At 49.7% G+C, this 14,240-nt stretch overlaps 4 protein-coding genes across 4 annotated transcripts; 2 read left to right on the top strand and 2 right to left on the bottom strand.

The window, feature by feature from the left end:
* Nucleotides 1-682: 682 nt before the first annotated feature.
* ABOM_006541 (GPI anchored serine-rich protein) lies at nt 683-1,407 on the bottom strand (the record flags this gene model as incomplete). Its single annotated transcript, XM_022533670.1, has 2 exons — nt 683-791; nt 860-1,407. The coding sequence occupies 2 exons, from the start codon at nt 1,405-1,407 to the stop codon at nt 683-685; spliced, it is 657 nt and encodes a 218-aa protein (XP_022388318.1).
* Nucleotides 1,408-6,779: 5,372 nt separating this feature from the next.
* Nucleotides 6,780-8,500, top strand: ABOM_006542 (dual-specificity mitogen-activated protein kinase kinase; the record flags this gene model as incomplete). The annotated part of the gene is made up of 5 exons (XM_022533671.1): nt 6,780-7,307; nt 7,412-7,507; nt 7,598-7,889; nt 7,946-8,315; nt 8,371-8,500. 5 exons carry the CDS (start codon nt 6,780-6,782, stop codon nt 8,498-8,500), a joined length of 1,416 nt encoding a protein of 471 aa, XP_022388319.1.
* A 1,307-nt stretch (nt 8,501-9,807) lies between these two features.
* Nucleotides 9,808-12,629, bottom strand: ABOM_006543 (secretory pathway Sec39 family protein; the record flags this gene model as incomplete). Its single annotated transcript, XM_022533672.1, has 3 exons — nt 9,808-10,834; nt 10,892-11,045; nt 11,096-12,629. The coding sequence occupies 3 exons, from the start codon at nt 12,627-12,629 to the stop codon at nt 9,808-9,810; spliced, it is 2,715 nt and encodes a 904-aa protein (XP_022388320.1).
* Nucleotides 12,630-12,841: 212 nt separating this feature from the next.
* Nucleotides 12,842-13,390, top strand: ABOM_006544 (uncharacterized protein; the record flags this gene model as incomplete). Its single annotated transcript, XM_022533673.1, has 3 exons — nt 12,842-12,869; nt 12,995-13,131; nt 13,244-13,390. The coding sequence occupies 3 exons, from the start codon at nt 12,842-12,844 to the stop codon at nt 13,388-13,390; spliced, it is 312 nt and encodes a 103-aa protein (XP_022388314.1).
* Nucleotides 13,391-14,240: the final 850 nt, after the last annotated feature.

The following is a 14,240-nucleotide window of genomic DNA, read 5'->3' on the forward strand; positions in this document are numbered from 1 at the left end:
CCCACTGTAATCAATCCGAAACCTGCGCCCCCAGATTGGAATCGGAAATCGACATCTCATCTCATCTCATCCCTGGTAGATTCCGATCTGCGACGAGCGGGTCCCTTTTCATGTGTAATCTGACGCGGCGGCCGAGAGGCTGTTTTGAGGGGGGTGGCTGAATCGAATCTGGGGAAAGTTGGGTACTTACTACTGGTTGGGTTGGCGATCTCGCGTCGGGTCTGGGATGCTGGGTTCTGTATAGAATGGGGATTGAGGGGGTTCTGTCGATTGAGTATTACTTGTATGTCGTGTAGTGTAGTGGTTGCGCTGGGAGCACTATATGTGGCGACTACGGAGGTGATCAAGGGTATTGGAAGTGACGAAAAGGTTGTCAAAGCATCATGGTTTACATTAAATCGTAAACAGCGATCAAACTGCTCCACATCTTCGAAGCAGTCCAGAAAGCCAGGCCAAGAAGAGTAATAAAGAAAAAGAAAATGAGGTATAAAGAGTATGTGAAATATGAAGCATAAGAAGTCAAATGGTATTAACTCTCCCCAAAACCACACAAAAGAACTAAAGACACACCCCGTCCAACTCGGGTATCATTCACACAGAACGTCCATTACTAGATTCCCCCGCCTGCAGCGGAGCCGGACTCACGAGTGAACCGGGGCTACACTATGGACAAGAAGGGAATTTAGGCCAGGAAGAAGGCGGCGGCGGCGGCGGCACCGGCAAGACCGAAGGACTGGCCGACGGTGTTAGCAGCACCGGTGAAGAGAGAGGTAGGACCGGAAGAGGAAGGGCTGGAATCGTTGTTAGTTTGTGGTTGTCCTCAAGTTTGGAGGTTGGGGAAAGAGAGAGAGAAACTTACGTAGCACCGCCGCTGGGGGCAGGGGTACCGATCACGGGGACGGAAGAGCTCTTGCCGGGGGAGACACCGGTGGGGGTGCCAACGGGGCCGGTGATGGTCGAGTAGGTGACGGTGGGAATGCAGGTGGTCACAGCGATGACGGTGGTGCCCTGGCTAGGCTGCTGAGGAGGCTGAGGGATGACGGGGCTGCTGCTGGAAGGAACAGCGGGGACGCTACCGCTGCCGCTGGGAACCTGAGGGGGGATAACAGGAGAGCTGCTGGTAGGAACGGCAGGGACAGCGGGGGTGGTCTCCTCAACGGGGGGAGGAACCTCAGCAGAGGAGGTCTGGGCAACGGGAGTCTCCTCAGTGGTGATAGCAGCAGTGGGAGTGGCGACGGGCTCAACACCCTCCGGGGTGGAGGTCTGACGGCCGGGGCAGTCGGTGACGGTGGGAGCGCAAGAGGTGATGGTCACATCCTCGGTCTGGTAGACGGTGTGGACCTCACCGTTGGGGAGGGCGGCAACAAGGCCGGCGAAGAGAGCAATGGTGGCGGCAGAGAAACGCATTTTGACTGTAGGGTTTTGGTTTTCACGAGATAATATAACCGTCAAGGTTGATTGATTGGTGTTGTTTAGCGGGGGGGCTAAAAAAGAGAGTGTGGATAGTTGGTTTGGTAAAAAAGAATGGCTGACCGAAGTCAAAAAAGTTGGATATGCTTCAAGCAGGAAGTTTGGACTTGAGAGAAAGAACGGATTGAAACAAAACGAAAGAACGGACGGGGGAGTCTGGAGGCTTTGTATGAACCGGGAGATTAACCTGGAGATCGTCCCAGGGACGAAAAGGGGAGAGGGGACTGCAGGCGGGTGGAGAGGGCTGCAGATACTGGCGTTGCTCTATCAATTGGTGAACTGTAATGCGGTGTGTTTCTCCAGGAGAAACAAGACAACCTCGACCAAACCCAATGGGTGGGCGCTTCATCAACTGGATGGGGCCGCCATCCTCATGGGGCTCGTGGGATGGCGGTTTGACGCACCATGGTTGGCGGATGTGGCCGTCGCAAAGAACCACTACCAGGGAGCTAAGGGACTAGTTTTGTTGATTAGCTTCGCTGCCACAGCTGGTTCCAGTCCATGCTTACACTGCTTGGGTTCAAGTCCAGCGCGCGCCGATGATGATCTGTCGCTCACTTACTGGATGCAGTGATAATGACGAATGGCGAAAGATCATCATGAACTATTTACTGGACTGCAATACCCGAGTATTTTTATCCCAGACACTTCCAACCCTACTCCTCGTCCAGTCCACACTCGGTAGCAGAGCATCAAATACGACGGATGCCGAGATTGTGTTGCCGTTGCACAATTGTCATTGTAACATCCACTAGCGGCATGAAACCCAAAAACCCCCCGTCCGGAAATTAGCCCTGCGCCCAAACAATCCTTGAGTGATACATCCATGCATCCTGGGGCAATTTCAGGGGAAGGTCTTTTCATCGGCCAAGCCACAAGGACGTTGAACAACTCCCGAGAGATGTTTCAGGTTTCTGCGTCAGGCCAATCAGGGCCCTGGATGTAGATCCGTTCCTGACGCCATGCTCCACTTCTTCCAGTCGCCAACAGCCCGCTGTGGCTCTTGGGCTCCACCCATGGGCCAATGACTTGAATATTCAATCCCAAAGTTCCAGTGGGTCTTCAGCCCCACTAGCCCCTGTCTCTCTGCTACCATTTTTATCTCGATTATTTTTCACAGTGGGAGGTAGTTAGTAGTAGTTACTCCGGAGTACGCAGTAGTAAGTTGCGACAGAAATGATCAATTTTTGAGAAGAAAATTTTCGATTCCTTTTGTAACCAGAGACTACACGGAAAGAGCCCATATCCGCTATCCATCAGTCACAAGATTCAGGAAATGGGGCTCCAGTCAATTTTCTAGGATCATTTGACCCTTCTCTGCATCCCTCGGTTCCCTTCCTCGCGCCCAACATGATCGTAGGACGAGGGACTGCATGTACAAAGTGCTGACGGCCGGTTCCGTTGGGAATCCTTATGGATCTCACACACACACTGGTAAAATCTCCGAACAGGGGACCGAGATCCATTGTTCTGGCCACACACGATCGTGTTTCTCCGAGTAAAAGTTCTTCATCTCATCCCTGTCCTTGTCGACGGTCTAGAAACGCAGCCGATGTACCTACTCAGCCCTGTTAATTACGTGAAGGAAGCTTGGCTGATTTTGCTTGACTCGACAAGACTAGGGCTCGACTAGACCCTGGTCGGCGTCATTGATTGCTTATTAAACGCTAAGACTGCCAAAAAGGGAAGGAGAGCGTTGTACATTTAGTCATCCTATGATTCGTTTAACTAGTTAGAAGTTAACAAACTACTAGTACAACCCTGGCCAGCGTCGTTAATTGCTTATCAAATGCTAAGACTGCCAAGGAGGGAAGGAGAGCGTTATGCACGCAGTTGTAGTACTAGGATTCGTTTACCTACCCCCCTGGTCGGGCCTCGCCTGGCTAGTCGATAATCGCGTTGTATAGTGTCAGTCATACCAATAAGAGAAACTTTTTTTATTAAAGTGCCGAAGCGATTAGTCGTGGTTCGACAGGATCCCATATTGCGCTCGGTGCCTAGAATTGGAGTGATTGCGCCATCAAAACCTAGACCGAAGCTATGAAAAGCCCTCCAGGCCTGAGGACGCTGAGACATGATTGTCGACAAAGAATAGAGTCTGGTAGAGTTATCAAACTATCGAAAAATCTATCGCACTCTGAACCTTCTCCGGAACATTTTGTGGGTACAAACCACCCAGGGAGTTCAAGAGCTTCTTTTTTTAGGACTCTTGTCTACCGGATAATTGATAAAGAAAGGGGGGTTCATCTTTCCGCAGAGAGTGCCCACAGTTCAGGGGGGAAGCCTGCTCGAAATTAGAATCAGTAATAGACTGATCGTTAATCTCTCAACGGAAGGATATCATCTGGCATGATCCCGTTGCAACCAGGTGACCGAGTAGAGCCCAATCCTCAAAGACTACGCAGACTCTATGGATGGGCTTGGAGAACGCATATTGGTGCGTTCGGCCGTTCGCGCAACATAAGGTGGTCAATTGGGTTCCAGGGCTCCACCGATCAACAGGGGAAAGGTTCAATGATTCACGGCAGCCCGCACTCTCGATATGCGCGTTCTACCCCGGAGCGTCGACAGTTCGGACAACCATGACTTCCAAGACGTTACCCCGGTTTTCAAGTTGAGGGTCTTGTCCTTGAACCCGAAAGGTTCGTGGAGTATGACGAGCAGAACTAAATAAATACTATGTATCATATAGATTGGAAACCACATAGTCAGTGCCCGAGGCGATGCACATGCCGCACAGAGAAGCGCACGAACAGACAGCGGTGCTAAGTCGGCGCCCGAGTCACCGTTTCCCGCTCACTGTTTCCCATCATCGCAGGAAACCAGTTGATCCAGTGGGGTTTTCTTGTCGAGGATCGTCCATCGCCGCGCGTCTACCAAAGAAGGGTTCTCTTTGCTCAGTAGTACGCATTTCTCATTTGTACTTGTCGTGAATATGATATCTTCTATCTAATGATGACCAACAAAAGTGTAGAGAGTATGACAATGACGTAGCGACAATAATCGTAGCAAATTTTACTCAGACGCATCGAGTCAGTGCGTGAATCGTCTAAACGACGCAACATAGGGAATTCCCCGATAAATGGTGGTGTAATGACCGATATTGGCCAGGATACGATTACGATAAATCCCTCTAAATCGTCACCGGACCATGATTTTTCCTCGGAGCCTGCAAGGAGGACTTCCCATTCGGCGTCCCTTCTATGACTATGACGCTTCTCCGTCGTGTATGGCGGTGCACTTATGGGGAAGGGCTATTTTAAACATGGTGGTGGGTCGGACTCGAGATACGACGAATCAGTCTTACTGCCATGTTGTCCAGTGCTTCCGTGCTTTTCCCGTCTCCCTCGATCATTGTGGCGTACGGGAGCTTGGGCATGAGCTAATAGTGGCTATATGATGTCAGATTCAGTGGATAGTCTGGAGTTGAGTTGGTCTTGAACAAGCTCGCTGTCACAGGGCTGAAAGCTTTGATACACAGTATTGATGTATGTGCAGCAGTAGTATGCATTAATTCTATCATCTGCCGACATGAAGCACGTGCCTTGGCTCACAGAGGAGAGGCCTATGCGTCGACTCGGGGCATTGGCTGACGCGTTCAATTTCTCCTGTAAGGTCTCTTCGACTCAAAAGTACTGGTCATACCATTTGTCTTAATAGACCGAGTCATGAAAACTACTAGTAGTAGTAATGTATACTGATATGAAGCTATGACGGATGGTTCCTCGGAACCGGAGAATGCGTCACTTAATTTGGAAGGTAATAATTAATGATAATGACAGATAATGATAATAATTCCTGGTCAAGCTCGGTTACGATTTCAAGTTAACAAGCATTTCATCAGAAAAGTGGGGGATGATGTAAAACATCGACCATGGCAGTTTGTTTGAAAGTGAAACTAAAATGAACACAAAGATACTGGATTGGTCTTAATTTAGTCTGTTACCGACCGGAAATAGAAACCTACAGATTCCTTCCTGCACACTAACGCCGGAGGAATATCAAGAATAGCATCTATTTTGGTGGTTAATTTAGGAAATTTTTGAGTCTAGGAGATTTAATTAATTGATTTTTATTTTTACTCGATTTCCTTTTTGGTCTCTTATTCCTTGAATAATTCGGATCAGATACTGACTGTGGTTCCATGGTATGTAGAAAAATTCTATTATTATTTTTTTTTCTCTTTTTTTCCTTTTTTTGGGGGCGCCAGTTCATGGATGCCTAAAAACAAAATGCCTGAGGGTTCAGGAACCAGATCACGCTACGAAGTGAACCAACAGACGGATCTCAGATACAAAGCAAACTGACAGAACTCTGGGACCTAAAAATTGCTTCTGTGCTCAAAATGGAGTCGGTCCCTGAACTAACGAGGTTGATAGCATATAATAATAGCATCTGAGGGAACGCAAGGCCGCTGAACAAGCACCAAGACCCAAGTATCAAATAAAGAACGGTCTTTAGGCGCCTTTTGAAACCGACTGGTTCCACCGAGTCAAGTCAACATCGCCTGTCCGAGTGTCCACTGGCGGAGCCTTATGATTGGCACTAATCCCAGAGAGGGATGAACCGTGGAATATTATTAGCTGGATGAGGTCCAAAAGGTCAAGAGTTACAATCTTTTGAGTCCAACCGCCGACGTGCCTTTTTTAGCCACTTTGTGATTGACTGACGGACTGACAACTTGACCAAACGGGCCCCATTGGGATCCTTGAATCCAATCCGGCTTTTTTCTCTCTCACTCTCGCTCTTCTCCTCATAATCATATTAATTGAAACGCTTTCCGACCGTCATCATCTTCGTTCCATCCCCCATCCCTTCCTCCTTTCTCTTCTTTCTTCCTTTCTTCCCTTTTTTTCTTCCTCCCTTTACTCCGACTACGGTACGGTACTCCCACTACGACTACTTATCTTACATACTAAACGACCTTCTCTTCGCCTGGGAGTCGAGACCTTTGTTGTCTCGCCTCTGATCAAACATTCGCTTGTTTGCTTTGTATTTCAATTCTCATTATTTAAGGACTTAAGCTTACATTTCCCCTCCTCGTCCTCGCGCGCTCGCTCTTCTGTCGCTCGATCAACGAAAACCAACCCCTCTTATCTCAGTCGCCTTGCCGCGTGTTCAGCCCCACGGCTGTTCTTCCGAGCGTCCAACTTCTCATTATACCCATCTTCCTGTTCCTTTCTCTCGCGCTATCCCTTGACCCTTCCTTCCTTTTTTTTCAAGGTGTCTAAATCAAATACCGCCGATCTGGCTACCTTGGCTGACCCCAACGAGTTGTTCTTGCCTGGGGAGAGGCAGACAATCTCGCCATGTCGACACCCGCGGTTCCCCTCCTCAAACCGCCCGTGCCGGGTAATCGCAACAACAGCAATGGTCCCCGACCTCCAAAGCTCACCTTGGGGATTCCCCCGTCACCCAACGCTCGTCCCGTAACCGGTAACGGTATACCTGCTCCGGCGCCCGTCCCAGCGCCCGCTCTAGCCCCCGAAGTGCCACAGCTCCAGCGCCCGTCCACCCGCCCGGCACCCCCGCAACTGCGACTTGCGACCCCGATGGGCAGCAGTAAGAATATCCAACAAGTCAATGGTCGCCCAGCTCCCCCGCCTCTAGCCACCAGTGGATTGAACGAACCGAACGGACACTCGCGGTCAGGTAGCTTCAACTATTTGGATGGAAAGGCCAGTGGCCCCGCATCCGCGTCATCGTCAAACTACTCGGCGTTGTCGTTCGCCATGGGTCTTCGTCAACCACAGGGGAGCACTCCGGATCCGTCTTCTGCTATTAGTTCGGTTTACTCCGATCGGGAAGGAGGTGTGCAGATGGAGCGTGACAGCAGCGTAAATGGATTAATTCCAGACCTCGACAAGCTGAGCTTAGAAAAGGGCAGGCCACTAGACGTTGACGATTTAGATGATGAAGGCTGCTCGCGGCCAGTGAACAGAAGAAGATCGTGGAGTTGGGCAGTCTGGGTGAGGGGGCGGGAGGTGCGGTCACTCGTTGCAAGCTCAAGGAGGGAAAGACGGTCTTCGCGTTGAAGGTGGGTTTAATATACTTTCTTCCTCTTTCCGAAGGGGTTTCAACCTTCATATTCTGTTTCCACTCGTCACTAACTGTGCGGCTGTTGTAGATTATCACAACCGACCCCAACCCAGATGTGAAGAAGCAGATTGTTCGGGAACTCAACTTCAACAAGGACTGTGCCTCAGAGCATATCTGTCGGTATTACGGTGCATTCATGGACAAGTCTACCGGTACGATTTCGATCGCAATGGAGTTCTGTGAGGGGGGCAGTCTAGACAGTATCTACAAAGAAGTGAAGAAACTAGGCGGTCGAACAGGAGAGAAGGTGCTGGGTAAGGTCGCAGAAGGGGTATTGAACGGCTTAACATATCTGCACAGTAGAAAGATTATCCATCGAGGTAGGTTCGAGTTGCTCACGGTGATCAATGTAACTCATGCACTGACTAGTACACAGACATCAAACCGTCAAATATTCTCTTGTGCCGCAACGGACAGGTCAAGCTATGTGATTTCGGCGTGAGTGGAGAGTTCGGTACCAAGGGAGATGCCAATACATTCATCGGCACTTCCTATTACATGGCCCCCGAACGGATCACCGGTCAATCTTATACGATTACTTCGGACGTCTGGTCTCTAGGCGTAACGCTACTTGAAGTTGCCCAGCATCGCTTCCCTTTCCCGGCCGATGGAACCGAAATGCAGCCCCGCGCTGGGTTAATCGACCTCCTTACATACATCGTTCGCCAGCCGATTCCGAAGCTGAAGGATGAGCCGGATAACGGTATTCGCTGGTCTGATAGCTTCAAGTACTTTATAGAATGCTGGTATGTGACCCCATTTGCGTTCGCATTGACCGTGCGGTGGACCTAACTTTCCTAGTCTCGAGAAAGAGCCTCCACGAAGAGCGACTCCATGGCGGATGCTGGATCATCCTTGGATGCTGGACATGAAAAACAAAAAAGTCAACATGGCGAACTTCGTGCGACAGGTGTGGGGTTGGGACAACTAGACTTTCTCCGCAGCAGCACTCATTCCTTTGCAACAACCTCCCTCCATGCATCTAATTGCTACTCTCCATCATAATATATCGCATCTTTACGGTCCCTTCTTACGCTTACCAGTGGCTGGCCGTTGGTTGACCAGGTTGTCAAAAGCATACGATTTGTGATTATGACGACGCTCATTTACCGCATTGCAACGTCTATCGTTACTGGACTCATGGAGTTGGGATTGATTTTTACTTGATCATGCATGTCTTTCCTTTATTTTTGCTGATCCATCACGGGCAGTTGTATCCGCCCTCTTAGCCTCGGTTTTGTCGCCAGCCGAGGTCTTCTTTGCACAAAAAACTGCCAGCGGCCAGCGGTGCTGACGCTTCCCGGTTTCATCCCTTGTTTTCTTGCTGCTTCCCTTGCGACACAAATGGGAGAAGTGGTTATTTAGGTGTTTTGTCTTTATTTTCATACCATCTCGTATTTTCTCCGAGCCTCATCTCTTCTTCAGCACATACATATTGTATAGGCTTGTCATTGGTTTTGTTTTGATTCTGTCATCCAAGAGCATAGCAACTATGAGATGGAACGATCCTCTGTATATCGGCAGATTATATTCCATACAGGAAGTCGCAGAATATCATTAGCAGCATTTTTGTCGTAACTGTTCTATTTCGTTTAGTAGATCCATCACCAATTATTCTATGTCGCCAAAGTAATCAGGCGACTACCAAAGTATATACGTATATATTGTACGGAGTTACTGGGGCTTGCTTTACCACATGTATTCTGGCCAAAAACCAAGACTAAAATTAACGTTTACTTGCTCAAAGGAAGTTATTGATTTCTACTTGAAATCGATTCAGAAAGGGGACTTATCTGGTGCTTACGAGGCTACTACGAAGAATACAATAATCAAAGAAGAAAAAAGGACTTCCAGGGCTGAGTCTGACGTGAGATCTGCTCCTGGTTGTTGCGTGTCTCTAGCAGAAATATATATATCCATGGAGATACAAAAGGCCCAATATGTAAAATATATATACGCCTCCAAGCTCCATGTTGGTCGCCTCGATATCCAGAAGATCATTCCTCACTAGATTCATGGTGGCATTATATGGATAATATGTATTTTGGTAATTAGGATAGATTGCTAGAAACACCGCGCAAAGCCGCTTGTACAGGATATCACATAATGGAAGCATTTTATTGAAGGATCCGCCAGAAAAACCGTCATCGTACTCATCATGAAATTCGGGGCGTATGGTTCAGCGATTCACCGGTTGAGCACCTAAGACCCATCCGATACCGCTGACTAAACCGCCTGTCACCATGTTACTAACCACATCTCGCTTACGCACCCTGTCTTCGGCGGAGTCCTCGCTGGGTCCGCGAGCGTGAGATGGAGACGTCGGTTGCTGGTCGGCGGCAGCGGCGCTGCCGCTGAGCGGGAATGCGTTCTTGTGGAGGCTAGCGCGGCGCCTCGGGCAACTTCGAAGAGGCCCATGGGGGCTTCTTCAGCGTTGAGACGGTCGTGATGGGCACGGGCACGTCGGGCATGTTGTTTCTTTGTTTCGTATGCGTCCTGTTCGCTATCTGTTGGTCCGAAGTCACCAGGGACAGATGAGAGGTTGTCCGCCTTGATGTCCCATAGTTCTTCCTCGTCGGCTTCGCGCGTGCGAAGGCCGTTCATCTCCTCGTCGCACCGTCGCCAGGCGCCGAGGATCTCAGGGAGTGGTTCGGGAGAGGGGACGAGGATCAGGGCAAGAGAAAGAAGTTCCATTCGTTGGGAAAGTTGGGTTATTTGGGCTTGGAGGTTGGCAGATGAGGACAGCGCAGGATCGCGGTACCGGCCAGCATTGTAGACAGCACGCCAGGAAATGTCATCCCTTACGGCTGGGTTTGTAAGGGGTGAGGATGTGGATAAGAGAGATGGAGGAGTGAGACGCGTGAGGATGTAAGAATACGCGGTACCGAAATCATTGGACGAGAGAGCTGATGAAATCGCGAGTGACATAATACGTCGCTCAGCTGTGACGACGGCATGCTCCTCGGAAGTAGACGGAAGATCTAGGTCGTCGCTATCGGAGAGGCGAGTGGAAAAACCAGCCGCAACCAAATTTCTTCCGATCGCAAGAAGATCATCCACCTTTGTATAGGCTTTTGAGTTTTGATCAAGCACCTTCTCGATCAAGGAAATAGGATCGGGATGCACACGGATACTGACGGGTTGAAAAGGAACACCATGTTGCAGAGTTAGGGAGTAGAAAGATAGAGCATGCGTTGCTGATAGGAGGGCACGAATCTCCTTGAAGGAGACAGATTCTGGAAAGTGTGGCTGGAAGGCTTGCAAGCTGCGGAAAATAGTTAGCTCTTTGGTCGATCTGACGCTCATTTGGATCAAGACTTACATGTCGTACGCTCGCTTCATGCCTCCCCTGGTTCTGTTTCCATTGCTAGCGTTATCATAAGTTGTGAAAATGGCCTCTTTGACGGCTTCTTCGACTTGGACTGAGCTAAGGGCAGTTTTGGAATTCATATAGATATCAACGGCCAAGTTGTATTCTACACTGATTAGTCTCCACAATATGAAAGATGGGATAGTGTTTGCTTACCTTTGAACTCTAGCAATGCCTTCAAGATCTCTGCCTCTACCACATCTCGTGAGACCCTCCAAAAGAGACCATGACAGTGTAAATTGCTTCCATTTCCTTCTATTTTGTCTGCGCCCCAATGCTGCAGCCAGAGGATCTGCTGGCGAACGTCCCGCCAGTCATGGCTAAGTTTTGTTTGTCTTACAATAGAAGAGACAATGTTCCGCAATTCTTGTAGTTGCGTATCTTGGTTACTATGAAGGCAGATATTGGCAGCTGTCCTGCATGTAATAGGATGTCCGAGGTCGGCCAAAGTCTTGATGGAGAGGAGGATAGCGCTGAGGAACGATATAGAGGAGGCGGAAGGATATGTTAATGGGTTTGATGCCACCAACAAAGCGTTCTGCAGAAGGGACACCCTCGATGATGAAGAGATCTGAGATGCATCAAATATCACCGAAGGATATGCCGAGCTGTTAGGTGAGATAAATAATTGATCCTCAAGGCTCAGCAGCTTGGCAACCCGAGTCAAAACTTTGACTGAGCCTTCCAGACAAGACTTGCTTGTATCGGAAGTTGTATAGATAACAGCAAGCCCCGATTGACCATATCGGAGATTTAGGTCCTTCAACACATCGCGGTCATGTTTTTGGTTTTCTTCCTCAAAGCCTCCAAGATCCGCATCCTCTGGACCATTCCAATTAAGGAATGCATTCACAGTGCTCTCATAATCCACTAGACTTCGCGCCAGCAGCCATTCGTTCACGTATTGCCATCCGGAGATATTCTTATCATGCTGTTGGGTGCTAAGCTGAGGAAGGGAGATGGAATTGGCCTCCGCAGCCTGATTGAGTCTACGCCTTTTCGATCGGTTACTCCCGTACATCCACGGGCCAAGTAGTCCGCGTAAGTTGTTCACTAAATCCATGCTGTTCTTCTGGGCGCCCGTCATCGAAAGAAGTACATTGATCGCGGTGTGGCTGTCCATTGACTCTAGAACATCCAGAGAGAATGTTTCATCCTGACTGGGATAGTATTCGTAGTTGAGTCGGAGCAGCGGTAGTAAGCTCGAGATTAACCATGTCCGCACGGTCGGCAAGCGCTGGTAGAACGGTAAAAGAAGTTCAAGTATAAGAGGTTGGAGGGCAGTTTCCAGATCTATACGATATGCCCGGTGTATGAGAAATTGAGTTAAAAGGTCGGCTGGGTCTTGACTGTCTTCGTCGTCGTGGTACTTTAGTGGGAGTAAACGAAGCGTCCGTACACGTTTCTTGGCAGCAGCCTCCGAGAAATTGTCGACTGGGGAAACATCGATATCGTCGCCGTCCGGTTGCGATGGATGGCCATCGAGAAGCTCTTGAAGGACTGGCGTGTAAGACTGGGGCGCCGTGCTTTCCGGCAGAAAGGTCAAGATGATGCGTAGTATCCGTTCAAGAGGAAGGTAGGCTGGAGACTGGGCTTGTAGCTGTGGTAAGCGGGAGACATTCCCAGTCACACAAAGGTGGGTAGCTAGAAGAATCGCATGAGCACCGGATCGTCGACCAGAAATCGCCATGCGTCAATCAGCGGCTCTTTCGCCGGGGAATGAGGGAAAATAAAGAGGGTGATGTGGTCGGGAGCAATACTAAAGACGTCAAACGCTGACGCTCGGACCAACTTGGGCGGAAAGCGGCGAATCGACCGGAAGAACCTCATCGCATCCTGACCTCCGCTCCTACACCCTGTGCCCGCTCGTTTCCCCTCCTCTCATCTACCACCAAACACACAATGGCTTCGGGTTTTGGTCTCAATGGCGGTATGTGCTCATTTTCTAGCGTCTGAGGGGGCGTTGCTGTCACAATTGATTATGATTTCGTCGTGCTCGGTCGCGATGCGTTTCTTCGATGGACGTCCCCGGCTAATACTTGCGTTCTCCCTCAGGTCCCTCCCGCTGCTACAACTTCTGGCAGGAGGTCCTCGGCTGCTACGTTGTCAACGCCGGCGACGGTGAGACCGGCAAGAAGAAGTGTATGCCCGCTTTGGAGGATTACTACGAGTGCCTGCACCACAGAAAAGAGGTAGGGTCTCGCCCTTGCACAATGGCACCTCGCCCGTCAATTCAAGGCGCAGTCGAATGTCCTGGTTATTTCATATGTGGTTCTGCTATATTCTGACATCATGGACCTCCAGGCTTTGCGAACAATGAAGATGCAGGCCGCCTACCGGAAGGCCGAAGCCGCACACCCCCGGGAGAACGCGCCCAAGGCAGAGCAGATTCGCAGTTTGGGGCTGCTAGGGAAGGAAGAAGAAGCATCTGCTTTTCTGACGAAGGCTTAAGGGGATTTTGTGCACACTAGGGGTGCGGTTCTGTTTTCGTTGTTTTTACTACCACCACCAAATGTCGTGTTGTTATTTCCTACTTGGAGTCCCTCAGTGTATAGAAATGGACAAGTCTATTTGATGCGCGCTGTTTTGGCGATGATCGCAGTGTGTGATGTCTGCTAGCAATGCTGCGAATCACCACAACCCCCGTGTTCTGGGACGACGCGATGATCGCTTTTGCTGCTACTATTTGCTTCGGTATGTAGACTCGATTTCCACAAATGAAAGTAGCAAGAAAGACCTACGTCAGTTTCGTATGGTAGTTTGCAGTAAAATATTACGACGGGGAGGGTTGTATGAAGATGTCAGGTCGAGTGCTATCCAGGAAGTTAGTTGTAGTAAGTACTCCGCAGATTATATATAAACTAAATTAGGTGCCGTTTGATTGGAGCATTGAGCACCGTGTCTATGTCATCGCCCGAGGCAGACATTGGAGGATCAACCACCGCGTGGGAGGCTTGCGCATGGGACAAGGAATTGTACTATTAGGGCCGTCTCTCGGTCGACGTGTGTGAGTGGACAAAGAATCCCCTTCCTTTACGATGAGACCATCTGGCATTTCTTGGCATGTTTTGGGGAAATCGACACCAGCTTACGGATAGTTCATACGGGGGAACGAAGTGAAGGTCCTGTCTATCGCGATAGATCTCCGGGGTCAACTTACTGCTTCTGGTCGTAGGATTAAGGATATAGTGGTACCTGCAGCTAAAACCCACGGATCACTTCGGCCGCGAGTCTCATCATGATGATGGACATTGGCAGCAATTTCGCGGCCGTCGATCGTGAGGTTGGCGCAGGGAGGATC

This window comes from Aspergillus bombycis (genome assembly GCF_001792695.1).
Source record: "Aspergillus bombycis strain NRRL26010 chromosome Unknown contig00053, whole genome shotgun sequence".
NCBI lineage: Eukaryota > Fungi > Ascomycota > Eurotiomycetes > Eurotiales > Aspergillaceae > Aspergillus > Aspergillus bombycis.